Genomic DNA, 26,815 nt, shown 5'->3' with positions numbered 1-26,815 from the left:
AGAAAAGAGGGAAAGCACCAGGCGGAGTCAGGGATAAAGACTGGACGGTAGGGATCAGCAGGTGAGCGCAGCAGCTGACGTGTTCCAGGTCAGACTCACGACCAGGAACTGCGCACACCTTAGCAAGTTTCATCAGCCCCGGGAAGGATGCTCATGGCTCTGCTCAGTTTACAAAGAGGCAAACCCAGGTAGAGGGACATTCACTGTTCAAGGCGACCCGGCTTGAAAATGGAGATCATACCAGAAAGGAAGGCTTGGCTCAGGTGGAGGAGCGCCTTGGCTATCCGGGCTTGAGTTTTAAGTGGGTGGCATAACCGTGGCTCGAAGGCCAACCGGGAGCAAGGCCCTGGAGAGTCGGAGACAAGCCAGTGTCTCAGACAGTCGGGCAGGAAGTGGCCGAAGCCCTAAAAAGGACCTTTGATCCGCAAATTCTACTTGGAAAACCTTTCTCCTAATAATTAAAGACCATTTAGTGATGAACACCGAGGGAGTGCTTAGCTAGAAAGATTTCATTACAACGTGACTTATAATTGCAGATTTGGTAAACTATATAAATGTCCAGCCAGAAGTGATTAGTTAAATAAATGCAGCTATCATTCGGGCCATGTTGTGGAGCAAAGAAGAATATTATTTTTTTAAAAGATTTTATTTATTTGACAGAGAAAGAGAGAGAGAGAGATCGAGATCACAAGTAGGCGGGGGTGGGGTGGGGGTAGAGGGGCGGTGGTGGGGTGGGGGGGAAGCAGGCTCCCTGCTGAGCAGAGAGCCTGATGCAGGGCTCAATCCCAGGACCCTGAGATCATGACCTGAGCCGAAGGCAGAGGCTTACCCCACTGAGCCACCCAGGCGCCCCAGGACCTCTGACATTTAAGTCAAGACCTGAAGGCTGAAAGGCGGACAACCTCAGCAAGAGCTGAGGGAGGGGGTGTTCCCCACAGAGGGAACAGCATATGCAAAGACTCTGAGCAGAACTCAAAGGTTGGTGTGGTTGAAGCACAGGGATTTTGTATTTTCAGAACTGGGTGCTATCCAGGGGAAGGACCCCTCTCCTGCGACAAGCCATAGAATACAGTAGAGGCTCAGTCGCATAGCAGATTTTTAGAAAACCGAGTTGATGATGTGAAATAATGATGCTAAGGAAGGTATGAATCCCTCTTTTAAATCATCTACGTTATTTGGGGAGTTCCTGTAAAACCAAGTGATTTATTAAAGGTTAAAAAAAAAAGTACTTTTCCTTACCAAAAAGAACAATAAGGAAAACCAACAACAACAACAACAAATATGACCTAATTCTTCAAATAGACTGGAGGATTTTCTTTGGGATAATTGCTAATTTTCTTCATTGACAGCACAACTACCGTCCCATCATGTTGGGGTAGGGGGAAAGTAGAACAGGACCCTTTTCCCAAAACCCCACATTTCAAGCCTTTCTACATGAACTCTCCATAGGTGAGAGTCCACACAGAATTTCCAAGTATTGTATAAAGTCACCAATTTAATGAAAATTTAAAGATGCTCCGGGGTCAAGCCGCCTACCAGCCCCTTTGCCCACCACCCTCTTGGTTCTGTGCCAAGGGCAAGGGAAGAGGGACGCGAGAGCCCAGATGCTGCAGGAATGAGGAGGGGTGGAATCTCCAAATGAGGAGCTAATATTAACACAGGCCCTAAGAATGGAACTGAAGTACCTCAAGACCCCGAGTGAGATCCTAAGGCTCCGCACCTCACTCGCCGTCGCAGCAGCGCTGGAAGTGAGCACAGGGATTATCCCCACTTAGTAGAGACAAGAACTGTGCCCCCCACCAGGTCTGCACCCCACTCTGATTAGCTGGTTAACAATTAATCTGAGAAGTGAGGCCAGAGCACAAGGAAGCACCAGGGAACGAGCACTAAGTGGGTGAATCAGACTGGGAGCTGGAGTTCAGGAAGGGGGAGATCCAGGAGCAACTGAGCAAGTGCAACTCCTTCGGGAGAGGCCAGATTGGCGCAGGTCCTGTCCAGTCGGTAGGGCTGGGGTGGATGGGGCTGCTGGAGCAGGGGCAGAGCGTTTCTGAAGGGCTAGGTTGGGTCATAGATGATTTGGGGGGCAGGGAAGAAAGAGCAGATAGCCAGACTGTGTTTTAGCTTTTCCTTTTGAGTCATAGATCCCTTTAAGAATCTAATAAGACTAATGACCCTTTTCTCAGAGAAAGCAATAGCTGATTTCACCATGTCCAGGGTTGAGAAAACCCAGCAGCCCCCCTTCCCCCCTAGCAGCCCATCTGAGCCAGGTGAAGCTGCCTGTCTCTCTGCCTACTTGTGATCTCTCTCTGTCAAATAAATAAATAAAATCTTAAAAAAAAAAAAAAAAAAGCCAGAGGCAGAGAAGCAGGCCTTCTCAGCAGAACTGCAGACGTGAGCAGCCCATCTTCTGGGCTGGTGTGCCTTCTCACAGATGCCCAGGTTTGTCTGAGCCCCAGACCTGGTTTTAGCCCGTTACTCTCATGGGATGAATCAAAAGGCCTGAAGATAAATGCCTCTCACATCCTAACCAAACCACCCACACCAGGTTCAATGCCTTTGTCCTTTCCGGTTGGAAAGAACCTTACAGTCTGGAAGTTGGTTTTGGGATGCCTCTGCTGTGAGCACTCCCGTTGCAGCTGGGAGGGGGAGGGGAGCGTGCAGCAAGCCCCATCGTTAGGACCAAGATCAAGGACTCCTGTGGTCTGGTGCCCCGTTCCCTGCCTCCTAACCTGGGTGCCCTGAGGCTGACCAGTTCCAGCCGGCCCCTGACCCACCCCCCCCAACCGCCGCCAGAGCCCTGGCCTTACCCTACCCTGTCCACTGCACATGTTCCAATGGGGACAGAAAGCGGCCAGATTTGCAGCAGACCGGACCGCGGGAAAACTCCAAGAAGCCAAGCCTGACCGACACTCTTTCTAAAATGGGCCCATTAGAGGACTCTTTAAGGTAGACAGACCTGCTCCCCCAGGTCAGAAACACAGCCCGACTTCCCAGGGCTTGGCGCACCAGGAGGTAACCAGAGTCTGTTGATTGAAGGACCGTTAGGGGACCTCTGTGGTCCAGCGAACCATGTGGTTTTCTTGCTGAGCCACCTTTCTCCCCCCACCCCCTTTCCAGCACGGAACTTCAATAAGGCCAGGCCCCTTGCTGAAGGCATCAGCAGAGGCCACTGTCAAGGCCACAGAGAGGGTGGCTGGTTAGCCCTGAGCTCAAGGCTCATCAGCTCCACTGGCCTTTCCGGACCCATATGCCATTTTCTGCACATTTTCTCCCAGTATTCCTGGGACTACCCCATCTCCACTCCTTATCTCATGGACCTACCTGGCCAGATACAACCCGCCTTCGAGGAAGAGCTAAAAGGAGGTGGCAGGGGGAGGGGAACGTCCGAGGACGCGGTCTATAGCCTGCAGGAGAATGAGAAAATCCTCAGCAAGTTAGCCTGGCGATTTGAAGTCAGGGTTCTTCAAAATGCCAGGGCGGGGCCCCCTTGGGGGAGAAGAGGTCCAGATTAGTCGGAGGTGGGCTCTAGCAAGGTGGGAAATCCGGCCCAGGGGTTCACACACAGAAGGCTGCCTCTGCCCTGCTCCCGCCCCAGGGGACTCAGAGACGAGGCCAACGTTTTGAAAAATATAAAATTTTAATAAAGGCTACATCTCTTAATTACAATAATTATTGTACCAAGTAATTTTCCTTAAATGAACTCTTTATAATGCATAATTTACAGTATAAGTAGAACAAAATGCCATGGCAAAAGTCATTGAGTACAAGACTTGTAATAAAAAGGCATAAAATATATTTATACATAAACCCCTTTCAAAAAACAAGGGAAAGTTGGAGCCCTCAATATAGGGCGACACACGGAGCGGGACACCGTGCAGGTACAGGTACTGTACTGATTTCAAGTCAAGCACTAGAGATAGTGGATTAACACTCTTCTGTCGTACAATATATACAGACGTATAGTACAGGGAACAATGGCAAACAGAATGTACAGATTAACTTAACACGAAAACCCGAACATCAAAATGAAGGGGTCTGGAGGAAAGGGTGCTGCTGGGTCTTCCCACAACGATTCTGCTTCTTTGCAGGGTAAGGGGGGAGGGGTTCCAAAGACTTGTTAAAAAAACAAAAATCCAACCAACCAAAACTCCAAGGAATTGTTTCAACGCAAGTGCGAGTTGAACTCCAAGGTTCTAGCAGGCCTCGGCCGTTGGGTGCCGAGCCTTGGTGGGGGGGGTTCGGAGTCACCGAGGAAATCTGGGGTCCCCAAAAATGAAGCTCCCACCCCCACCTCCCGCCCCACAGTGGATTCCCATCCCACACCAAATGGCGGTGACGTTGCAACAGAAGTCAGTCCTCAAGACCTTTACGACAAAACAGAGCAGCACAGAAAGAAAATGCACCAATTTTCTGCGTGTGTCAATGGTAGGGCACCATTTTAAAAAGTCTATCTTCACTTGGAGAAATGCAGGGCAAAGCACAGTAATTCCCCCGTTAATGAAGACATCATGAATGCACCCCTAGCTCAACTCTCAAGTTTGGACAGGACGATGGAAACGTCCCCTCTCCCCCGTCCGTGTTTAAAGCAGCATATCCATGAACTGGGGGGTGGGGGGAGCGGGGAATCCATTGTTCAATAAATAGCAGGAAGGGCTCCTGTTCAGGGAAGCTATACACAGTCCTCAGTTTGTGGGTTTCAGATCCCAGGCGGTCATAGATTACCTACGCGTGGCAGTCTCTCCAACACAGCCCGTATCTTCAATAGCCAAGAGTGGTCATGTTTTTAATAAATAGTTCAGGCTTTTCTTATCTCAGTACCCAGCTCGTGAATAATGAAAACCAACCTCCCTACCCTCCCCACCCTCCCCGAGCAGCCAGTGGCCAATTCTTCCCGGGATTTTTGTCTTCTTCATTGGTTTAGTTTTCCTTCAAAACATCTCATCGCGGTCCGTCACGGCCAAGGCCGGGGGTGCGGGCAGGCGGGTGGCCCCGCAAGTCCGACCAGCACGGAGGCCAGGGCCCGACCCGCACGGAGGCTCAGTCGATCCTCTCCACCTTCCCCAGGATCCTGCCTTCGTACATGGGGAGCACCGCCTCATCGTCCCTGATCTCCTCGAACACAGCTCCGCAGGCAAACTCGTCGCTCGCTTTTTTGAAGTAATACCTTAAAAGGAAAACCCAGAGAGCGTCTTGGTGAAAAGTGCATTTTCTACTTTGCTTAGGAGAAAGGCGAGACGTCAGCCTGGAGGACGGAGCGGTCGTGAGGGTGCTGCTGCGGCAGGTGTGCACGGGGACCCTGGGGGGCGCACAATGGGGTCACCCAGGACACGGCCCGGGAGCACGGGGCGAGCAAGCAGCCTCCTGCCTGCAGTCTTCCTCCCAGAACGCTTAGGCCAACCCGCAACCCGCAACCTGCAGCGCCGCGCTGGGAAGAGCGAGCGCACTCTGCAGAGGAAGAGCGGCCCGAGGCTTTCTCCCCATTTGGGAAGGGGTGTGGGGAGAAGGGCGGGACGGGCAAGGCACGCATGGTCCATTTGCAGTAGAAGCCACCAAGGTTGTGGGGAGGGGGTGTCCCCTCCAAGAGGCCCCAGACCCAGCCACCCTGAGCCTGCAGAAGTCTGTGGAAGGCGGACACCTCCGGTCCTCCCCACCCCGCGGCGCCCACAGGCCCGCTCCTCTGGCCTGACCCTGGCCCAGCCATGGGGACAGGCCGCTGCAGGAGGCTGGCCAGCGCCACCTTGCTTCCCAGGGCAGCAGACAGCCCCCGGCCGCCGCCTCAACCCTCTTCTTCCCATTTCCCTCCCCCACCCTCCAACCTCACCCCACCCCACCCCTCCAGGGTCAAACACTAAAGACCCTTCTATTATGCCCCTTGATTAAAGGTTCCTTTTATCCCACCCCGGACTTCTTTCTTCTAAGGCTGTTTAACTGTGTGGACGCAAATGACCAGCCTCTCTCAGGAGAGCCACAGTCAGAAGCAACTGCTGTGTGTCTCCCCCCGCCCCCCTTCCAGGGAGACCCCTCAGGATTAAGCCTGTCCCTGCAAGCTGTCACCTTCAGCCAATAAAGGCCGCTTGTGGAGGGAGGGGCCTGGTCCTCTGGGGGGAGGGGGACAGCTCTCTAAAAAATTTAATTGTGTCTCAGGGTTACAGTTGTTGTTTTGTTTCTGTCTTTTCATTTAAAAAAAAAAAAAAATTCCCCTTGGTTAGAGCTCAACTTCTTTCCTCTTTAATGAAGGCAAGCCAAATGCTTTCGCAGGAGATAAGGCTCAATAAAGTGAACCAGCTGGGTTTAGTCAAGGTTCCCTGTTAGTGGTTCCCAGCGAGGCCACAGCGCCAGGGCGACCACTTCCTACCCAGTGGATTGGGTCGGGGTGCTTGGGGAGCCCAAGCAGGCAAGGAGAGGGACAGGATACATAGGGGACCCTGGACAGCCTGGGGGGGGCCCTTCCTGACACGAGGCCACCCTTGGTTGTGCCCCAGTCCCCCAGCTCTGACCCCTCCACTCTACTAGTTGGGCTTCCACGCACGGCCCCTCCGAACAAACATGCAGTGACCTTTTCCAGAACTGTAACCTCTTCCAGAGAGGACAGAGGCCACGTTCCCTCGGCCCCGGCCCCGAGACTTCAAATGCACTGCGCTGCCCTCATCTTCTCCAAGAAACAGGCTTTTCCAATGCAACACGCTTTATGTGGCCAACCGTGCTTTCTCCTGACGTCTGGCACCAACAGTGTCTGGCACGTCTGGAGAGACTGTTCTCCTTTTGAACCCCTGCCATGTTGTGATTACTCAGTGCCCCCCGGGTCCCCCCCAACTCTGTGGCCCCATCTTGGCCAGGCTTTTTATGGGGGGGGTGAGGGGGGAGTGCGCGCGGGAGGACGGGGCATCACCCCCACTGGGAGGGCCAGGCCTGGCACCCGGTGCCTCCGCGCGCCAGCTCGGGCCAGCCAGAGAGCAAGTACAGAAAGATAAGGCGGCCGGGAAGGCTCTGGCCACAGCCTGATCCAATCAGGAAAGAATTCTGAGAGTCAACCATTTGTGTAAGTCTTTGTGCATTAAAGGGGAGGCCGGGGCTTCAAAGCCAGGCTTATTAAGTGCGCCTTAGAAAAAACAATCAGAGCCAGATGTGGCCGGAGCGGCTGAGCGCGGAGCTTCCCCTGCCGCCGCGGCTTGGTGCACCCGCGCCCTTCTCTCCCGAAGGTCACCTGCAGGTCCACTCAAAGTCCAGCTGAGTCAAAGCTGAGATCAAAATGAATCCCTGGAGGGGCACACTTGTGTAATTAGTTTCACCTTGTGTCTGTTCAAGATAAAAAAAAAAAAAAAAGAAGAAGAAGAAGAAGAAGAAGAAGAAGAAGAGGAGGAGGAGGAAGAAGAAAAAGAAGCAGCAGAGCAGCCAGGCCTGTTCCCCAACCCCTGACACATTTTCAGAATCGTCTCTGGCCTGGTGTCGCGCGGAGAGCTCTACTGCCCAGCTCCGCGCCCTGCGCCTTCGTCACTCAGGGGTCCTCGCCCCTGAGCCCCAGCCCTTCCCTGCAGGAGGAATCACTCCAGACCCCCGGCCGGCCGGGCACCCAAGTCTCCGCACAGGGCCAGCTCTGGAAGTGACGCAGTCTCGGGGCCCTGGAGCCAGGCCCACCCGGCGGGTCACGCAATCCTGGGACAGTTCTCCACGCCTGCCTCAGGCTCCAGGTGGGGGTGGGTTGGCACCTTCGGAGCACCTACTGCGCCCGTCCTTAAAGTGAGCATGCAACACCTTGTGTGTGTACACGCATGCGCACACACACACACACCCATCTTGTGCACCACAACCCAAGATGGAGCTAGAGCAGAGCCCACGCACGTCCCTGGATGAAGGCCATCAGAGAGGAGCAGCTAGGACTCGAGGAACCCAGGTGGAGTCTATCACCCACCCCGCGTTCCCGGGGAGGACACCAAGAAGTGGTCCCCACTCCGGGATCCTCTCTGGGGCCCTAGAAGTCCAGGCAGGCGGCTCCGCTGCACAGACAGGGAGGGGAGGGCTGGAAGGAGAGCGAGTGCCCCTCCCAGGAAGACCGGCCGGCCCGGCCCACCCAGTCCCCACCCACGGGGCCGTCCCCTCTCAGTTATGGACACAAGAGCATTTCTCCTCAGGACCCACACGGCGAGGCAGCTCTTCAGGGAGAAAGGCTGAGGGAGAAGGCGGTCTCTACTTTCAGGCAATGGCCTCTGCCCTTCCCTAGGCCTTCAGTGTGGACAGTCAGTTTCTCCTAGACCCAAACCTGCTCATCGGTCTGTCCGTCTGTCCCTCCCCAACATACACTGCTCGCTGCCTTTCGGGAAGGGCCTCCACGAGATGGCCAGAGCTCAGCTCTCCTGGCCAAGCCCCCTTTCTCCTTCAGAGTCTCATTCACCTGGGAGGAAAAGCCCGTGCAGGTCCCCCCCAGAGCCCTCCCAGCGGCCTCCCTGCTGCTCCGCTGGCATTTCTGTCGGTGGTGAGGGGAGAGAGGAAATGAGAAGGAACAGAAGTGCCAGGCAGCCCGGGGGGCCTCCCTGAGCACCTCCGGAGCCCCCTCCCGGGTCCGGCCAAGCCAGGGATGTGACACGGGCTCTTGGTCCTGAGCACACAGAATGCAGGGCAGCAGAAACCTCAGGGCTCTTACCTATAATTTCCCTTTTTGCTGAGCTGCTCTTTAAAGTGGCCCAGGGTCAGGCTCTGAGCCTTCAGCATCCTCCTGTATGGAATTTCTTCTCCACAGAAAAAGTATGTGACGACCAACTCGCTGGCCTGGAGCGTGTGGACCCCCGCCAGCTTCTTTGGCTCTTTGTGACTGAGAAAAGAAGATGGAATGCAACAAGTTTAGCATTCGAAGGCGGCAAGTGCACACACAACACGCGCGCGTGTGCACGCGCGCGTGCGCACACACACACACACACACACACACACACAGAGGCTCTCCAACATGTTCTCCAAGAGAAAGCGAGGCTGCACCCGTGAGCTCCAAGGTGTGCCTCCCCTCCCCCCAGGTCACGCAGGCAGCCACTCCGGGGACACAGTCCAGGCCATCTGCTTCGGGCACCCAGGAAGGGACAATCTCCTCTGGCTTGTGCACACTGCTACTGTTCCCCTCACTACCACCAAATGGGGTCTCTTTCGGGCTTGCCAAGGAAGACCAGGGGAGAGGCTGCCACAGAGCCTCGGGTCCACTCAACCCGGCGTGGGAATGCTGTAGAGACAAACCCAGAGCATCTCTGGGGACGACATGGACACCAGAGCCCACCGGGAGGGGAAGCTCAATCATTTCGACCTCCCTCGTTTATTCAGAGTTCACAGAGTGGCTTCAAAAAAAACAAAACAAAACAAAAAAGCTGCAGGCCTGGAGGGCTGGTGCACTTCGGGCCAACCGATGAGAAACAAGAGGGCAAGGGCAGCAGCTGGTGCAGGCCGTCAGACACCGCTCTCGCTGCTCAAGACAAACCAGCTAAGGAAGAAAACTTCGAGACCCCTGTAGCCGATTTCTTTCTAAATGCACCATCCTGGAATTCAACAGAGCCAGGTTTCTCTGCCCACTGGGCAAGAGTGTAACCTGATGGGAAGAACCATGGCACCGCGGGGTAGACACAGAGTTCTCCCCAAGCCAGAGGACTAAGATGGTCCTGGAGCTCTGCAATGGTGGAGAAGCACCTTCCTGCTCCACGTGACCAGACGTTTCCAGCTTGCTAGTTTGCAAGCTGCATGAGGGCAAAGTTTCCATCCGGGGCCAGGGACCCTCTCTTATCCATCTGCTAATGACTGCCCGTCCCAGCTTTTGATGAGCATGTGCCCAGGAGCCCTGAGCCATCCGAAACTTCGGGAAGGAACACCTGTGTACGCGTCCCAAGGCATCTCCCAGTGCTGGCGGGGTTTCCACGACCCGCCTCCCAGCCGTAGCCGCACTGACCTTTCCCTGTGGCTCCTGTTCACAAGGGGACTTTTATAAACTAGAGATTTCCAGGAACCCCAAGGCCGGGGAGTCAATGCCCCGAAATATAAACCACGCGGGTTCTTCTCAGCAAGGTCAGGTAAAGACACTCACTCTTCCGAAGCCAGGCTGGGGCTGGAGAAGGGCGGGGCTCCCGCCTGACCCGCGGCGGAGTGATTCCTGTCCCTCTGCTGAGCGGCCGCACAGCACCTGAGGACACAGTGGGAGTGGAGGAGAGTCAGGCACGCCGGGAGCAGGCTGAAAAGCCTGGCGCTCTGGGCTCTCTCTGTAGACCCAACTTCCATCCGCGGGGAGCAGCCGCCCTAAGCCCCCTGGGAGCCCAGGGACTGGGCGATGCGCGCCCAGGCAAAGGGCCGAAGCTCTGGATCCTCCGTCTGTCAAGGCGCCTCACGCTCATCTACCCAGTCTTGCGGGACGGGGCATTTGTAAGGAGGGACAGACATTCACTGTCCCATCCTGACCGCCTCGCCTAACACAGAGCCCGACTGGCTCTTCAATTTCTTGAGGGTGGGAGGGAGACAGGTCTGTGACCAGAAGCCACCCCTCCTTGCTGAGCGTCACTCCAGACGCAGGCAGAGAAGGCCCTTCCCTGCCGCAGCCCTAGCCCCCACCTCCGCCCCCACCACTCACCGCTGCTTGGGGGGCTTGGACACTTCAGCCAGCCGGCGGCAGGCCTCCTCCAGCTGCGCCAACGTGTTGGGCGGGGTCAGGGGAGGCATTGCGGGGTCCTGGGTGAACGGGTGGGCTCGGGGGGTGGCGCGGGGGTGCCCGTTGCTGGCCCCCAGCAGGTGGTGCCGGCCGGCTCGCTCGGCAAGGGGCGCACGGGCGGACTCCAGCGGGTAAGCCTTCTTTGTGCTTTGGGCACTGGGCAAAAGGAGAGAGAGAGAGCAGAAGGAAAGAAAAGGGGTTAGAAAAACTGGAGACGATGACTTCAGTAGAAACTTCTCTATCCTGCCTTCAAAAAGAAAAAAAAAAAAGATCCTATCATCACACAGACAGGGGGAGGGGGCGATGCCAAAAACAGGGCATTTTTGCGACCTGCTCAGTTCGGCGTTTACATATGAAGATGGCAGGAGCACACGGTCCCATGTTTTTGGCCAACTGCAGAAACGGCCACCCCACAATACCTGCGCAGGGACGCCCGTGACCCCAGCCGCGGCGGCGGTGCTCTTTACCTAGGGGCCTTGGGTTTGCTCTGCCGCTCACTCTCCAGCATCCACTGCCAGACATCCTGCGACCTGTCTCCTTCCTCCCCTGGAAGCTGCAGGGCCCCTGCTCCGCCGGGCGCCCCTCCTTCCCTGGCGGGCGGGGCCAGGCCCGGCTCCAGGCTTCTCCCGCTGCGCTTGGGCAGGGTACTGCCTCGGCTGCTGCTGCGGGGAACCAAGAACCACACCCAGCCCCGAGGCCACGTCACATCTCTGGGGCGCCTCGAATCGGGGCAGGTCGGCGAGCAGCGGGGAGACACGAAAGACCCATGCACCTGCTCCCCCTGCCCCCCCACCCTGAGCGTCCCTCCTGGAAGCTAATTGCCTATGACCTCCGATGCAGCCCCCCCACCTCGCACCTGCCGGGTCCCTGGGTGGGAGAGAAAGCCCCAAGGGGATACGCTGGTCTGCCCGACACTTACCCAAACTGCTCCGCCTGCGCGGGCTCCAGTGCCTTGGGGTGACTCCTGCACTTGGAGTAGCAGTAATACTCCGCGCCCCCGGGGCAGAAGCAGCGCACCCTCTGGGCGGCCTCCGCCTCGATCTCCTCCTTGGTCTTGGGGAGGGCGTGGTGGTGGATGTAGTGGTGGTGGACATGCTTGGTGGTCTGCTTGGTCACAAAGCCCTTGGCTGCGAGGAGGGGGCAAGTGGCCTGCGAGGCAGCCACGGGGGGCAACTTGCCCCCGGGCGGGAGCAGGGGGTGGTGTGGCTGATGGTGGTGGTGGTGGTCCGGGGAGCGGGAGCGAGGGCTGTAGCGGCCCACGCCTGGGGACTGGCAGCCGGGGGTCTTGAGGACCCTGGACAGGTGGTCGTCCAGAATGGTCTGCGGGTCCTCCTCGTAGCTGCCGGAAGGCAGGAGGGAGAGAGGGTGCGGGGCGGGCCCCCCATCCCTGGAGCTCAGCGCAAGCTCGGAGGCCTCCTTCTCTTCATCCTGAGGGTCAGGAGGCAGAAAGGGGAGGGAACCGGTGAGCAGGAGGGGCCAGCCTGGGTCGTCAGTGGGTCACGGGGAGGGGCGGCGCCACGTCTCGCGCGGACAGCGGAGGGGTGCTGACAGCGGAGTGCGGGCCTACCCGGGGAGTGGACGGGGCCCCGCACTACCTCTCGGATCTGCTGTAGGCGCTCCTCCAGGCTGTGGCGGCTCTCCAGCTCCAGCTTCAGCTTCTCCAGCCTGGAGATGAGCTCGGCCGCGAAGGCGGCAGGCTCCACGGGGGTCATCTCCTTGGGCAGGCGGTGGGTTCTCTACAGGGCAAGGGGAGGCAAGACGCGAGGCATGTTCAGCGGGGCCAGCACGCGGTGTGCACCAGAGCTTCCCGGGCCTGGCGGCAACGGCCACGGCCACAACCACAGCCACAGCCACGGCCAGAGCTGCAAGGGCGAACGGGCAGGCGGGCGGAGAGCGGCGGGCGCAGCGCCCGGGCTGCTCGGGAGCTTTATGCGCCGGCGCCGCGGCCTCATGGAGAGCCATGGTCCCCACCAGCGTTTGCCTTGGGCAGGAGCAGTTGGTCGCACTCCGAGAGGCCCGGCTTGTTCTCTCTGTAGTACAACCAGCCCATCAGTAGCTACTCTGAAGTAGAAAATCTTCAAAGACTGTTGTCAAACATCAAAAAAAAAAAAAAAAAAAAGGCAGCCCTCTGCAGTGGGGAGGGAGGGGAGAGGGACCAACTCAAGGAATAAAAAGTAGAGTCTAAACAGAAAGGGAACTGGAAATTACAAAAAATAAAAAAATAAAAAAAAAAAGATTGGAAGGGAGGTGGGGGCCGTGGGGGGTGGCGGGCAGGAAGAAACGGGAGTCACACAGCCGGATCAGAAGAAGTGGTAATTTATTTCGTGGCCGCACACTGCGCACCTCTGAGGTGGTGTTGTCTCAACACTGTCCTAGATCTCCCCGGCTCTCCGCGCCCCTCCTCCCCGGCTCTTTGTACAGAAAATGAAGAACGATGCTGCGGGCTAGCAGAGCACCGCTGCGCTGGGCTGCCTGAAGCTGATCTATCAAGGGAAAAGGGAACATCTCCAAATCAAGTACAGAATATAAAAAGGCACCTAGGGTGCCTGCCAAAAGCAGCAAACAGAGGACTCCCACTGCCCGGTTCTACGTCCTCCGGTCCTCCCGCCACCGCTGCCCCTTGGCGGTCGGCCTGCTCCTTCCTCAATGGCCCTCTTGCTCTGTCCTTTCCTTCAGGATGGGGGGGGGGCAGAAAGCTGACCTTCCAAAGTCTGTGATCCCCCTGCAGCTGAGCAGGGCTCACCCCGGTGACGGGCACCCACAGAGCCAGGGAACCATGTCTGGGGGTGGGGCAGGGAGAAAGGTCCCCCAGGAACAGGCCGTTCTCAGGCAGGCTGGCTCCGTTCGGCCCAGATCAAAGCTCTGCCTTATTATGGAGAAAGTCGATCTGCACACCCCAGGACAAAATCACCTAACGTGCAAGTGTGGGCAGTAGAATTTTTTATTCACACGCATACTCCTCTGCACCCCCGAAGACTGCCCAGAAAAGAACCTGTGTCCCCAATACCACTGTGTTTGTGGGGTAACATTATTGGGGGGGGTGCTGAAGGGCCCCAGGAAAGCGTTGTTAATATGCTAAATTTTTGGACCAAGTCCCCTCTGGATGGTCAGGGGCTTTCAGAGAGGAGCTGCTCTAAGCGACAGTAACCCACGCACACCCCGCAATGTCGAATCAGCAACTGGACGTGTTCATTTCCTGAACGCAACATCACTGATGAGCCAATGGCATTCTCAGAGGCGGGCAGGAAAGACTCGCGAACGGAGGTGCCGCTCAGAGCTCGGCACTCCCCTTCCCTCCCTAAGGACAGTATTCTCGCAGCCTTGGATCTCAGCGTGTTGCAAAAAGCAAAGCTCCTAAAACACAGACGAGGGGCCTCTGCTGGGTTTAGGGGGGCCACATGCTGGCCGCCCTCCGGGCCTTGGAAACGGAAGAGGAGATACAAGGAAAGGATCTTTACGCCATGCTGGCCTCTCCTGTCAATCACAGGGAGAAGCTGCTCACGAGATCCTAACTTCCAAAGGCTTCATTCATTCAGCATTTATGAGGTGCAGATCCAACAGGAGGTACTAAGCCAAGTTGTGGGGTTGGGAACAGACAAGACAGGACAGCTGCTTGCCGGGGCTTTGGAATTCAACAGGAGACACAACCCAGGGACGCACTTTTCCTTCTGTGGGAGGCAGAGATGCCTGCCGTCTCCTCATGCACGCATCAATCAGGACGTTTTAGTAAGCACCTGTTAGGCACCAGCCACAGTCACTGTGTACAGGGCATTTCGTGGAACAGACAAAACTCCCTGCCCTCGGGGGGCCTCCACTCTAGTGGGAACCCACGGAAGGAAGCATGCCTTAACTCCCACCACTGCTTGGTTTCTGCGAGAGAACTGCTGTGGTTTCTTCTTTGGAAAGAATCTTCTTTGTTGAATTGAGAAAATGTTCAAGGAGGTTCAGGGAGGAGTTCAAGGAGGTCAAGGAGGTCGTCTCAAGCTTCCCTCTGCTCAGCATCACAGCCCGAGGAACCAGGTAACACCACCTCTTGCCTGGTTCCCCCTTTCCTTCCCTTTCCCCTAGCAGACCCCAGGCACTCCTGCTCCTCTGACCCTACACCTGCCCCCCTCCACCTCCCATCCCTCTTCTGCAAGACTCAACATGACCAAAAGCACCTGCCTTCCCCTTGCAGACAGTACTCACCGGGAAATGAGGTAGAGACACTTGGCCATTGGCCTTCACACTGCGGTGCATTTCTCTCTGGAGCTGTTTCTTACTCCCCACACGGTAAGGAGGGATTCCGTCTCTAAGGGAAGGGAAAAGACAGAACCCACAGGCTCACAAGGATGCTCTCAGCACGTGGGCTAAGTCCCAAGCCCTCCCGAGACCCAGGGGTGGAGAGGGCCCTGGCACGCCTCCACACACTTGTGCCCCCGTCCTGGGCCCCACGGCTACTACCCCCAAGGGGAAAGACCAATCCCAGCTCCAGCGGCCAAGCCCCCTGCCCATCAGCCACCTCTGGCAACTTGGCTCCCTCTCAGATTCGGGACCAACAACTTGGAAAGAGCTCGGTGAGGTCCTCCTACAAGCTCTGCCTGGGAAGTGGTTACCCTCCAGCCAGCCCAGAGTGACGGCTCTCCATTTCATCTCACAGGCAGTACACGTGGGAGAAACTCGGGCCCCTTTGGAGCACACCAGGGCAAAACACTGCAGGAAGTGGGACCAGGCCTGCAGAAAGCTGAGCCAGGCCCTAGTGAAGCGGGGCATCCTTCTCCGACAGTTAAATGTCTTCGTTTCATAAATCACCCACAAGAGTATCTCTGGGATCCTTCCATCCCTCGGCTCCAAACCCTGCTCACTGCCCCCCTCCAAACGAAGGAATTCCCACGGACACGTGACCAATGTGGGCATAAAGAAAAAGCACCTGCTATGTGGCACTCCGGGCAATTTCAAGTATGTGAGCACCTACTACGTGAGACCTTACTCCAGGCGCCGGGCGACCCAGCGGGGACAGAAGAGGATGAAGATGCAGACGACTGCTCTCACAGAGCCGACATCCTAACAGGTGGTACGCAGGAGGTGGAAAATATCAAAGCAGAATCTACAGCATGTTAGAAGGTGTTAAGAACTGGGCCAACATACAGGGAGAGAACAGAAGGAAAGGATGGGGGAGGGGCAGTGAGGGAGTTCCAGTTACATGCGGGGGGGCTGGGGAGGGGGTGCCAACCAAGTCCTCACTGTGAAGGTGACCTCTGAGTAAAGACCTGCAGGCAGGATGAGCCCCTATGTCTCTCATCATTATATCCTGCCCCCCCCCCAAAAAAAACCCAAGTGGAAGAGGTAAGAAAAGTAAAGAAAAGCCTCCGCCCCAGCCCGTCTTCACTAAGACATGACCTGGAGAGGCTATGATTTTTTTTTTTTTTTCCAAATTTCATGCTTGAAAGCAGTCCATGGTCAAGGTATGACCCTTTCCCCCACTGTCGGCCCTTCCAGTGGCCACTATCGACAAAGCCTCATTCCAACATTCTCATAGTGAATCATGCTTGGAGGCTGTAAATACTGAAATTAGGTATTTGGTTATTTCCCTTTTCCTGGCATTTTGTTCATCACTGGGTGGAAAGAAGAAAAACATCTCTGGCTCACCGGCCGGGGGTGAAAATCAGCAATGCCTAAAAATACCCAGGAGCAGCCGGGGGGAACCGGTTGACCTCCAGCTCCTCATCTGTAATGCCCTAGAATTCCAAGCAGCTGCCTTTTCCAGAAATCTGTTGACCTAATCCAGATCACAGGAGATGACACGGATCATGACCGGTCCATACATCCCGGAGGTCAGTTACCCAAGCTTGGCTAGGAATTAGCACAGAAAGGATCGTTTTACTGAAGGTATAGTGGGAGAAAAGGTGTCAGTTATCTAAAGCAGGGGGGCTCATGGGGGACTCAGTCGGTTGAGCGCCTGAGTCTTGATTTCGGCTCAGGTCCTGATCTCGGGGGTTTGGGGACCCAGCTCCCCGCGGGGCAGCTTGCCCAGCAGGAGTCTGCTTCAGATTCTCTCCCTCCGTCCTCCCCCTCCCCCACTTGTGCGCGCTGTCTCTCTCTACAAATCTTTTAAAAAATATATAAAAAAAGCAGGAATATGCACACGAGGATGAGTCCTGTCCCAGAGAAAGGGCAAGAGGGCCAGAGACAGCACACCAGGCAACTAGCGCAGACTCCGTGTCCAAGACAGCCCCCCACGCACTTGACCAGGCCCTCGAAGGCCAGGTGGGATAAAAGGGTCTAAGTTCTGAAACTTACTGAACCACCGGGTATATATTTACCAAACCTCAATGTTTTCACGTTGGGATCACCTACAAGACAGGAGAAAACTAGGCGCCCACGAGCATGCCTGGCTTGACCAGGAACCAGATGCCACCCAAGAGGCTGAGTCCTACGTGAGGTGGCCTGCCGTGAGGTACGTATACTCCAACTTCATCCCGAATTCACCCAGTTTTACAGATGGTCAGAGACCCTCTGTAGCTCTTGTGGGGTCAGTCAGTAGCAATGAGACCCAGAATCCCAAATCTGAGCCACAGCCAGACTCCCGAACAGGTGTCCTTAACTCAGCCACCTACCCCTCCCACCCCACCTCACCTGGAGGAGCCAAGCTTCCTGATGGTTCGTTTCCTAAGCCCCGCGAAGTCACATGACACTCTAAAGGGGTGAATGGAAAACTTGGGGAACATTCTGGAACACAGTACCCCACCACTTGGTACTCCCTGGTTATGGGGCATGCCAGGTAGTTTCCAAGGCACAGTGAGGATCCCCTTGTCTCCTGCCTAATGTTCCTTGAGGGGTAAGGGTGACCATGGGGGTCCTCCAGGTTGGGTCTCCCACGGATCTAAACCACTTCTATTAAGCCAGGGCTGTCCCACAAATATCGCCCATGACTCTCTCCTGACCAGCAACACCTCTACAGGCTTCCAAAGGGTGGCTGGCCTCTGCTCCAAGCCTCTTCCTGACAGTTTTGTGGGGGAGACAGGAGTCAAGCACCCCACAGACTTCCCTATGACATGGGGAAGACTTCAAGAGCCTGAGAGGAGGTCCCCACTCGTCTCCCCCCAAGACTGTCCTCAAGTGTCCCCTAGAGCCTCTGCTCTTCCCCTTTCCACCCAGATGGATCCAAGGTAAGGTTTTTGATACCTCTTGCTTTTTCCGTACAACGCAGAAGAAAGAAGAGAACTGGGGGAAGTACATATAGAAAGGGGGAGGCGGGGAGGAGCAGGTGCATGGCCAACCGAAGGCAGAAGAAGAAATGATTTCAGCACCGCCCCCAGGGCAGCTGAAGGAGCCAAACTCAGGACAGGAAACCTGTGACCGAGGCTGAGAAGAGAGAGCGCAACTTAGAGAGGCTCAGGGAGGCTTATGAACAGGCGCCTTCACGGACCGGGGCTTTATCCCTGCACCAGCCAAGAATCTTCTTCCCAACAGCCATGAACTCCAGAAGAGGTTCACTCTGCCTCGGACTCAGGCTCTAGACCTTCACGATCCATCGTCTCCTGGACCCTCAGCACGGTGAGCTGCCAAGTGCCGGAGTTCTGGTCCCTACACCGTCCTCCGCTAATTATAAGCATTTTAGCTAACGAGCCCACTGCTGGGCCCAGCCATTTCTGGGGAGCACTGGTCTTGAAGCATGGACTCCACTCCGCTGCCACGTCAGCCAAGCCCATCAGCTTGGCCTGCGGACTGCGCTGCGCCCAGCCTAACCGGAGCACCGTCCTCCCGAGGCTTCGCGGTAAGCGACCCGCTCACACACGTGTCCACTCCCGCTCCCATCTGGCAACCACTCAGAAGGCAGCCTCTGATCGCAGCCGACATCAAAAGCCTGGTTTTGTAAGATCAGATCAGATCTGAACTTCACTCGGGGGCCTTTCCCGGTGCCCAGAGTAAACCCATGAATAAGATATAAGGAAATACAAGTCAATAAAGAGAAGAACCCGTTCCACCCTTCGGCAGGAACCGCCACGCCGGGCTCTCGCGCTGGTCCTGTGACACCCGGAGCAGAAGCAGCCTCCAAGCCGGGCCAATCCTAACTCCAAGAGCAGCTCTGCACAAAGACAAAGACACCCCAGAGATGGCTCCCGTGTCACAGGCGTCGCAACCACGTTTCCTGGCTGCGCCCTGGATACAGGAGCCCCACTTGGGCGGCGCCCGGCCCCGGCGGCATCCTCCCAGGCCCGGGGCTCCGGGATGGGCCCCCGGGCCTCTGTGCCTGGAACCCCAAGGGACAGGGCTTTAGGACTTCGGGGATACTGGCAGCTAACTGCCCCCGCACACACACCGAAAAAAACAGAAAGCGATTTCTTCTGAGGGTGGTTTCAGAGTAACAGGCTCATTACACCGCCTTCTCCAAGGCCTACCAGGAAGGCCCAAACCCTCAACCATCTTTAACAGGCTTTTTCCTTAGCAGAAAACAGAAGTCAGCAGTGGGCTTTGGGGGGGAGGCAGGGATTTCTCTGGAGCCCCCGGCAGCTCCGTACCTCCAGGGCCCTCAGCCCAGGGCTCCCTGGAACAACCGAGGGCAGGCCAGCCCTGCCCAGCTTCCACTCGGGCCCTCTGGCAAAGGCCCCCGGGACTTAATTGGTCCTGTCGCAAATGAGACAATTGCTTCCCGGGCTTGTGTCTAATGAACTCCAACCTTCTGGAGTCTATTGAAGGCCGCCTGTGACCCCCTCTCCCCCTCCCCGGCCGGGTCCCCTCCCCACCCCCCAGCAGGGCGGCCAGCCCCACTCCCCAGCCCCTGGCAGCCCGAGCCGCCCATTGTGACAGGGAGAAACAGCCAGGGCTCTCTTCATGCTTTATGGGGCGTTCCTATTCACTTGTTCAAGGAAATTTCAAAGGGGCCTGCTACCCTCTTATCCCCGCTAAGCCTCCCCAGAAGAACAATGGGCTGAAAGCGGTTCAGTGCAGCTTTTCATCCCCCACACACTTTATTTCTCGCCTGCTCCCTGCTCTCATCTGTGCGAGGCCCACAATTGGCAGCGCTCTGAAGAGGGGTCTAATCCCAGCCCTGGGAATCCCGGGTGACCCGCCCGCCACCGGGCAGATCACACCCACCCTGGGCCAGCCGGCCAGAAAGTGGCTCGCAGAGCCCGCGCTCTCCGTGCGCGCCAAGCCTCCAGGAGCAGGACGGCCCAGGGACGCCCAGCGCCTGGCAGCCCGAGACCCAGAGGAACCCCATCCCCACCCACCATCTAGAGGACGGGTTCTTATTCCAGAGAACTCTTTGCCACCACTGTGGTCTGCATGAGAGAAGTGGCCCTGGCCAAACAGCTCCAGGGAGAGAGGAGGACCCCACACTGATGAGGTATTTGCCCCAAGTTGGCATGACCCTGCCCAACGGGTAGAGCTGCACTGGTGGCTCAGGGATGACCTGCCCATCTGGCTGGGAGAAGGCCTCGAGGCGCGTAACACTGATGTCAAGAAGGTCAGACCCAATACTGAGGTCCTGGGGCCCCAAGCCTTCCAGGCACTTGCCTTTGGCCCTGATGTCCTACCACTCGGGACCCAGGGGTACCTAGCATGCCCCAAAGAGAAAGTGATGCTTCGAGGGGCTTGCCCTTTCCCGGCCCTAGCCCACGCCCTATCCCAGTGACCTAAAACAGCCGACCAGCCAAGGTTCCCTCCCAGATCCTTGTCAGGGGCTAGCCGGGGCTTCATGTCCACAGGTGTCTCCGCTGACATGTAAAGGGCGAGAACTTTCAAGTCCTCTCTAAAATGACAAACTGAGAAAGTTCTTCCGGGAAGGGGCTGATGAAGGGGGGTGGGGGAGGGGTGGGGCCAGTGCCAGGGAGAAGTTAGAACTTGTTCCCTCCTATCCCTCCCCGTAACCATTCAAAAAAGAAAGCAGTGTGGATCCTTAACAGATAAAAGGAACTCAAAGTGGCTTAAAGGTCTCATTCCCAATGGGTCCTCCCAACACCGTGTTGGAAATGGTCGTGTTTGCGGCGAGGGAAGTGACAGGCAAAAGGCATGGGCCCTGCTGCACTAGCAAAAGGCCCGACTGTCCCAGCTGTGAGAGTCACAAGTGACCACCTGCCTCCTGACCTCTTGTGGGGCTCAGACAGGCATGGGGACTACACCCAAGTTAGTGCATCATGAACCCAGAACAGTGCCTCCACGGTGGGGGCTGACAGACAGACAAGGGCCAGAAAGCCAGCCAAGAACAGCTTCTAAGAAAACCAAACAGAAGCCTTATAGTCTTAGCACCCTCATTCCAACCCAACTAATTCTTTCACTCAAGACGCTAAGACCGCCCCCGCCCCAAGAATCCACAAATGAAAGCTAAAGGAGTAGTGTTTCTAGAAGCAAGCACACAGACAGAATATGGCAAAATATGGCGGTAGGCAGAATGACCGAGAGAAAAACGGAAAACCATTTTTCCAAAAGTGGGGGTGCTGCCCGTATGCCTGTGCAGGGGCAGATAGCCTTCCGTGGCCTTGTGCGCTGGGAGGGAACACTACAATATAGCATGAAAACAGGTCAGATATTAATGATTGAAATCAAACAATAAATTATGCCTCATCTTTTTCAATTAACATAGGAAAGAAGGTATTGTTTAAAGGACTGTGACCATCAAAGGGTAACTTTTCTCAAGTTTGGACAGGAAACTAACTTCCACAGAACCCTTCATTTCTCCACGTTGGATAAAAGAGGTGTACCCTTATTCTGTTCTCTTTAACGCCAAAATGCTCTTCTTGGAGTAAAATGGAACCTGTCACCTTGTGGCTCTCCCTCCCTTGACTGACGGGGAATCTGAGATAACACAAGGAAAGCCACTGGGAAGACCAACCGTGGAATCCCAAACCAACCATATCAACTTCCCTTCCAAGCGGCCCCATGCCACAGGCCGAAACACAGGACCCTGGCCAACGGAAACCAGATCATTTCCAACAAACTAGAATAAGAGATGGTCCAGTGAGGCTGCTAAAAGGAACAAATTCTACATATGCCATGATACATGGCTCAGTGGGTTTGCCTTTCCAAACTGTCCCCTTGGCAAAGGAGATGCCCACTGCAAACACACCTGTGGAACGTCTTCAAAGACCCTTTCTGGAATGGCGGTTCTCAACTGGACGCTGGGTGGGCTCTTGGGGGACTTTTGCCCAACCCCAGGCTTCACTTCCCTTGGCTCTCCTGAATCAGAATTCCAAAGGATGACAAGAGATGGGGTACCCCACTCCACACACACACACACACACACACACACACACACACACACACACAGTGATGAGACAGAAAGAATGGCTGTTCTCCACACAGCGAACACCACTGCATGACTTCCGATGACTTTCAATGCAAACCGTGACCCCACCTGACAAGACCCCACCTGCTGACCTCCTCAGACCTTGCAGACTGATGACTTGGATTGTTTTTGGAAAGCAAAGGAACAAACTCTAGGGGTGTGGGGGGATGGGCGAAATAGGCAAAGAGCGCCAAGAGGTACAGATCCCCAGTTACACGGTAAGTCAGTCACGGAGAGGAGTAGGGCATGGGGACTTCCGTCGACAGCGCTGGAGCAACGCAGGCTGGTGGCAGGTGGAGACTACATTTGTGGTGAACACTGAGCCATGAACAGAATGACGGGATCACGATGTTGTGTACCTGGAACTACTACAACGTGGTGTCAACCATACTTCAACAATAAATTTTTTTTTTTTTTTTTTTTAAAGAAAGGAGCAAACCCTTAGTATGCCAGTTGCGTTCGACTTCCAGAGATCCCAGGTCAGACAACTCTGGAGAGAAGCCCTACTCGGCAGCGGAAGCGGCCACAGAGCAGGCCCTCCGCCAGCACGTAGTGAGCTGATGTCCACCAGAACACGTCCACGAGGGAACCTCACGCACCGGGGGCCTTCAGAGAGCTCTGGCTTTCTCACCCTCACCATCAACGCCTTGTCCTTCGGAAACAACCAACACACGTACACACGAATCGTCCCTACGTCACCCCGTCTCCCACCTCCTGGTTCTGCAGACTGGACACCTTGGACTTCAAGACCAGCCGTGCACGTCCACCAAAAGGCAACGGACAACCAGAAGACGGCTTTCTGAACTCATAACTCCACGGATGGTCATCTCAACCTTCTACCTTACTTTAGGTTTCCACCGGCCAACTTTCCTTCCAAGGCCCTAAGCTCGCCACTGCCTGGATGACCTCATCACCCCCCACACCCCACCCGTGTGCCACAGCCCCAGCACACTCCCCCACCCCCACCACCAAGCAAATGTCCGCACACGCCCAGATGGCCTTTGCAAGGCCAGCCTCGAGGGGCTGGAGACTGCAGCCAGCTGGCCTGGCAGGTCACCCTGCCCGCCGTGGACACGACAGGGCTACCGGGATACTTACACGCTGCTGTCCGTCATGGACATGGAGTCATCCGTCAGTGCGTCGCTCGATATCTCACTATCGTTGGCGCTGGTAGCCGGCGCAAAGACATAGCCAGAGCCTACATGGTACGGATTAACGGGATCGCTCCTCTTGAAGGACCTGGGGGAGAAACACAAGAGTGGCACATCACGGCTTCGCACCAGACACCCAGGCGACCAGGCAACTCGGGGACAAGCGAGGGCACGATCCCGCCACGTGCCAGGGCCAACCTGCGGCCCAGGCCCAGCCGCTCACCTGGACAGACAGCTGGGGCGACTTAAGGGAGGGCAGCTGAGCCACCGGTTCACCCCGGGAAGAAAGCAGGCTGGGTTCCCCTGCTGCCAAGGGCAGGGCTGCCAGGGGACAGAGGAAGCCATAAGCAGCCCAGGGGATTCTACAAAGGGCTAAGCACACACTCAGACAGAGGAAGGCACAGCACCCATCTCTAGGAGGGGAGGCTGTCAAACCACAGAGGAGAGCAAGTGCGTAGAGGTGAAGGGTCTTCTCCCCACCACCACGACCAAGCCTGCCCTAGAACAAGGTTTTAGGGCCCTCAGGGGTCTTAGGCACCCAAACCCCCCATCCGGGGTCTGTTAGCATAGTTCCAAGATTCACGCAACCCAAGGCCTGGCATTACCTTCTCACTTCCACCCTGGGTCTGGGACACTGGACAGATGGGACAGAAAAGCTCCAGACAAGGTTCAGAACTTGCACCCCACCTGGAGCTGGGCCTGCGCTGGGCCCTGCCCCACTCCCCCCACCAGGCCTGCCTTTCCCAGGCAACTGGGCTACGATCAAGACGGGCAGGATTCGAACGAGCAGCACAGCTGTTTCAGAGGAAGGTCCGGGCCCCTCCTCTCTGGGGTCTCCTGCCCTTTGTTTCAGTGGCCTCTGCCTGTCCATTCTGCCCTCCTGACTGCCTCCCAGGACCACCAGTGTGCCTGTCCCCTGCTAGGGTGCACTCGTACTGTGTCACGCGAGAAGGACATTAAGTGGGCGGGAGGAGGGAGGAGGAGTTAGGGCCACTGTTGTCACAGGCTCCAGCAAGGGGCCTGTCAAGCCCGAAGTCACAAATGGCCCCCTTGACAAAGACCCTGGCATACTCCACTGGGCCCACCAAGTCTAAGCCAACAGCAAAGAAATCAACTCGGGGAGAAGGGGAAGGCCCAGAAGAAAGAACCCATTCCCTCAGACCACTGCACAGGTTTCTAAAGATGGCCGTGGGGGCGGCAGATGAAAGGGACTCACGAAAGGTCAAAGCAGCCTCGACGTGGCATCGTCCAGCGCCTATCATCTCCTCCGGGTGCGGCACGGTCAGGTCTGGCCTGACCCAGTCTGGGTCTCTGGTCTCTAGGTACCAGTGGGCTGGCCTCCGTAACAGAGGGGCACCCTTGGGGAGGTGCGGGTCATGGAGAGTGGCACACGTTCACACACATCACAGCCCCCCGTGCTGGCCCCGCAAGGACAGAAGCCACCCAGGGCAGAGCCAGGAGTCGCTGGCAAGACGCGGATTTCTTTGGCCCTCACCAAACTCCTTCTGCCTCCTGATAGAGACCAGCCTCAGGGGTCCAAGAAGTTCCAGCAGCACATGGGACCCGGGCTGTGCCAGCAGACCGGACCCAAGGAGGGTCGGCTGTGGGCAGGGGTCGCAGCCACAGTGCGGGGTGAGGGCCTCCGTGGGGACAGCTGGGACAGGAAAGCTTGCACTCCAGCCAGAGTGAGCACTCAAAAGAGAAATGTTACATCCAGAGCAGGAACGTTTAGAGCCAGAATGAAGCCAATCTCCTTGCTAGAGAGCAGTGAGGAACAGTCAAGCGTCGACACAGGGCACTCGGGAGAGGCAGCATCTCCGTTCTGGGCGCAGGTGCACCCCCGCACACAGCAGGTGCTCTACTCCACAGTCACCCTGCAGCCTTACAACCGTGGCAGGAGGCGCAGAGCCTCAGGTGGAGGCCAGAAGCCTTGCCAGAGGCTACCTGGCTGGAGACGTGGCCACAGGGAGCCCAGATCTAGGCTCCACTAGGAGCTCAACGTCAGCAGGGACCATGATTCCGTTCTCCTGAGCCAGACTGGAACATACAGCCAGATGCTGGTACAGATCGACCAGCAAGTGCAAATGAGGAAGGTCCCACTTGAACCCGTTGAATACCTTGGACCAAGTGACCTTAAAGTGTCCTTGAGACACTGGCCCCATCCTCAGTGTAGAGAGCAAGAAGTCTCCCCACTTCCCAGAATATGTTGTGATGATTACACAAGGACAGGAAGGCCCATCCGTGCCTTGGCCCTGGTCCCATGCCCTCGATATGGGATTTCCAGACAGCAAGGCAGGAGAGAGAGGAGTGGTCGGAGCAGAGGAAGGGCAGTGAACTTTTTTTGAGAGGAGACAGGAGGAGAGATGACGGAGTAGAAATGTCTCCTATAAAGGAAGTCAGAAGGAAGGACGGCCGTGTCTGGAGCTGCCTCTAAAGGCAGGATAAGAGGGGCGCCTGGGTGGCTCAGTGGGTGAAAGCCTCTGCCTTTGGCTCAGGTCGTGATCCCAGGGTCCTGGGATCAAGTCCCGCATCGGGCTCACTGCTCAGCGGGGAGACTGCTCCCCCCGCCCCCCGCCTGCCTCTCTGCCTAGTTGTAATCTCTGTCAAATAAATAAATAAAATCTTTAAAAAAAATTTATTAAAAAAATAAATAAATAAACAAAATAAAGGCAGGTCAAGAGGAGAGAGGAAATGGGCTTTTAAGTCAGAAAGAAGAAAGCACTTCCTACCAGTCCGAGCGGACCATGGAGGGGACAGGATTATGGAGTCACCCAAGTCTTTTAAAAAAGCCCAAAGCTCCCTGCTCTCTGGGGTGCTCTGATGAGGAAAGTTCTCCTGGGTCCCCTCCTAGCTTTCAGAAGCCCAGGGGTAGGAAAGTGCTCGAAGCCCTTCCTGACAGGGACCAGGCGTAGGGGGAGGCCGAGCGCTGGTGCTGGCTTAGCTCCGGGCCAGCAGGTGGCCACGGTCAAGTCACCAGCTCCATGGACATGGGCTCTCCACCTAAAAAACACCCGCCTCCAACATGCGCGTCGGCAGGAAATTCCTACAATCTCGAGACGCGAGGGCACTGTAATTTGGGGAGATGTTGGTAATCCTCCAAAAAACCAAATGCTGAAGAAAACAGAGCTGTCGGGGGTTTGGCTCCTCCTTCCTCTGCAATACTTATCAGGACGTATGGTCACGCGCGCTGGTGTCTAGGCCTCAGATGCCTGACCCGCCGGAAGCCAGACCGGAAGCTCCATGAGGGCAAGGCTCAGGTCGGTCCGCGGTGCCAGCGGCTCCCCCTGCTGGTGGGGCGAGGCAGGAGCTCTAGGCTTTGCTCAAGTTCCTTAACAGACATGGGGCCATCTGATGGGTGGCTGTAAAGTGTATTGGTCTAAGAGGCATTAGTACGAGATCAAAAGAGCCCACGGGGCCTTGAAGAGCCTTCAGACACTGGCTGCTGTCTCTGTGGCATTCCCTCAGACAACGTCCTGAAGTCAACCTCTTTGGGAAGCAAACGACTCCGAACAAATCCCTTCTCCCTCCCCAGCCAGAAAGACACAGAACTCCAATCCGTGTGTTCACAGCTTTGCACTCCTTGGAGTGGATCACAAAACACATGGGTCCCAAAATAAACTCGTGCTCCTCCGCTTCCCGAATAGAGGGCTGCCTTCGTGACCATCCTTAAAAACGGAATATATTGCCCTTATTAGCTCGCTTGACTGCAAGAAAGTATTTGGGTTTTCCTAC

At 56.3% G+C, this 26,815-nt stretch overlaps 1 protein-coding gene and 1 long non-coding RNA gene across 6 annotated transcripts in view; one reads left to right on the top strand and one right to left on the bottom strand.

The window, feature by feature from the left end:
• Window positions 1-3,618: 3,618 nt before the first annotated feature.
• Window positions 3,619-26,815, bottom strand: part of AXIN2 (axin 2) — a 31,266-nt gene continuing 8,069 nt past the window's right edge. For 3 of the 5 annotated variants that reach the window (XM_082706746.1, XM_082706744.1, XM_082706745.1), the window contains exons 3-11: window positions 23,031-23,171; window positions 14,855-14,957; window positions 12,262-12,402; window positions 11,586-12,094; window positions 11,134-11,328; window positions 10,589-10,822; window positions 10,052-10,147; window positions 8,639-8,806; window positions 3,619-5,164 (exon numbers count right to left, since the gene is read on the bottom strand). In XM_082706746.1, coding sequence (XP_082562872.1) covers window positions 5,038-5,164; window positions 8,639-8,806; window positions 10,052-10,147; window positions 10,589-10,822; window positions 11,134-11,328; window positions 11,586-12,094; window positions 12,262-12,402; window positions 14,855-14,957; window positions 23,031-23,171 — 1,714 coding nt within the window. In that variant the 3' untranslated portion in view covers window positions 3,619-5,037. The remainder of the gene's footprint in view (window positions 5,165-8,638; window positions 8,807-10,051; window positions 10,148-10,588; window positions 10,823-11,133; window positions 11,329-11,585; window positions 12,095-12,261; window positions 12,403-14,854; window positions 14,958-23,030; window positions 23,172-26,815) is intronic. The other 2 variants (XM_082706748.1, XM_082706747.1) reach the window with 1 other exon arrangement.
• On the top strand, window positions 5,175-8,724 carry LOC309851421. Its single transcript, XR_014304769.1, has 2 exons — window positions 5,175-5,281; window positions 5,920-8,724. It is a non-coding gene; the product is annotated as an uncharacterized lncRNA (long non-coding RNA).

Source organism: Mustela nivalis (assembly GCF_964662115.1).
Source record: "Mustela nivalis genome assembly, chromosome: 17".
In the NCBI taxonomy this organism is placed as follows: Eukaryota; Metazoa; Chordata; class Mammalia; order Carnivora; family Mustelidae; genus Mustela; species Mustela nivalis.
The sequence above is the reverse complement of the archived record's forward strand: the minus strand, read 5'-3'. Positions and strand labels throughout refer to the sequence as shown.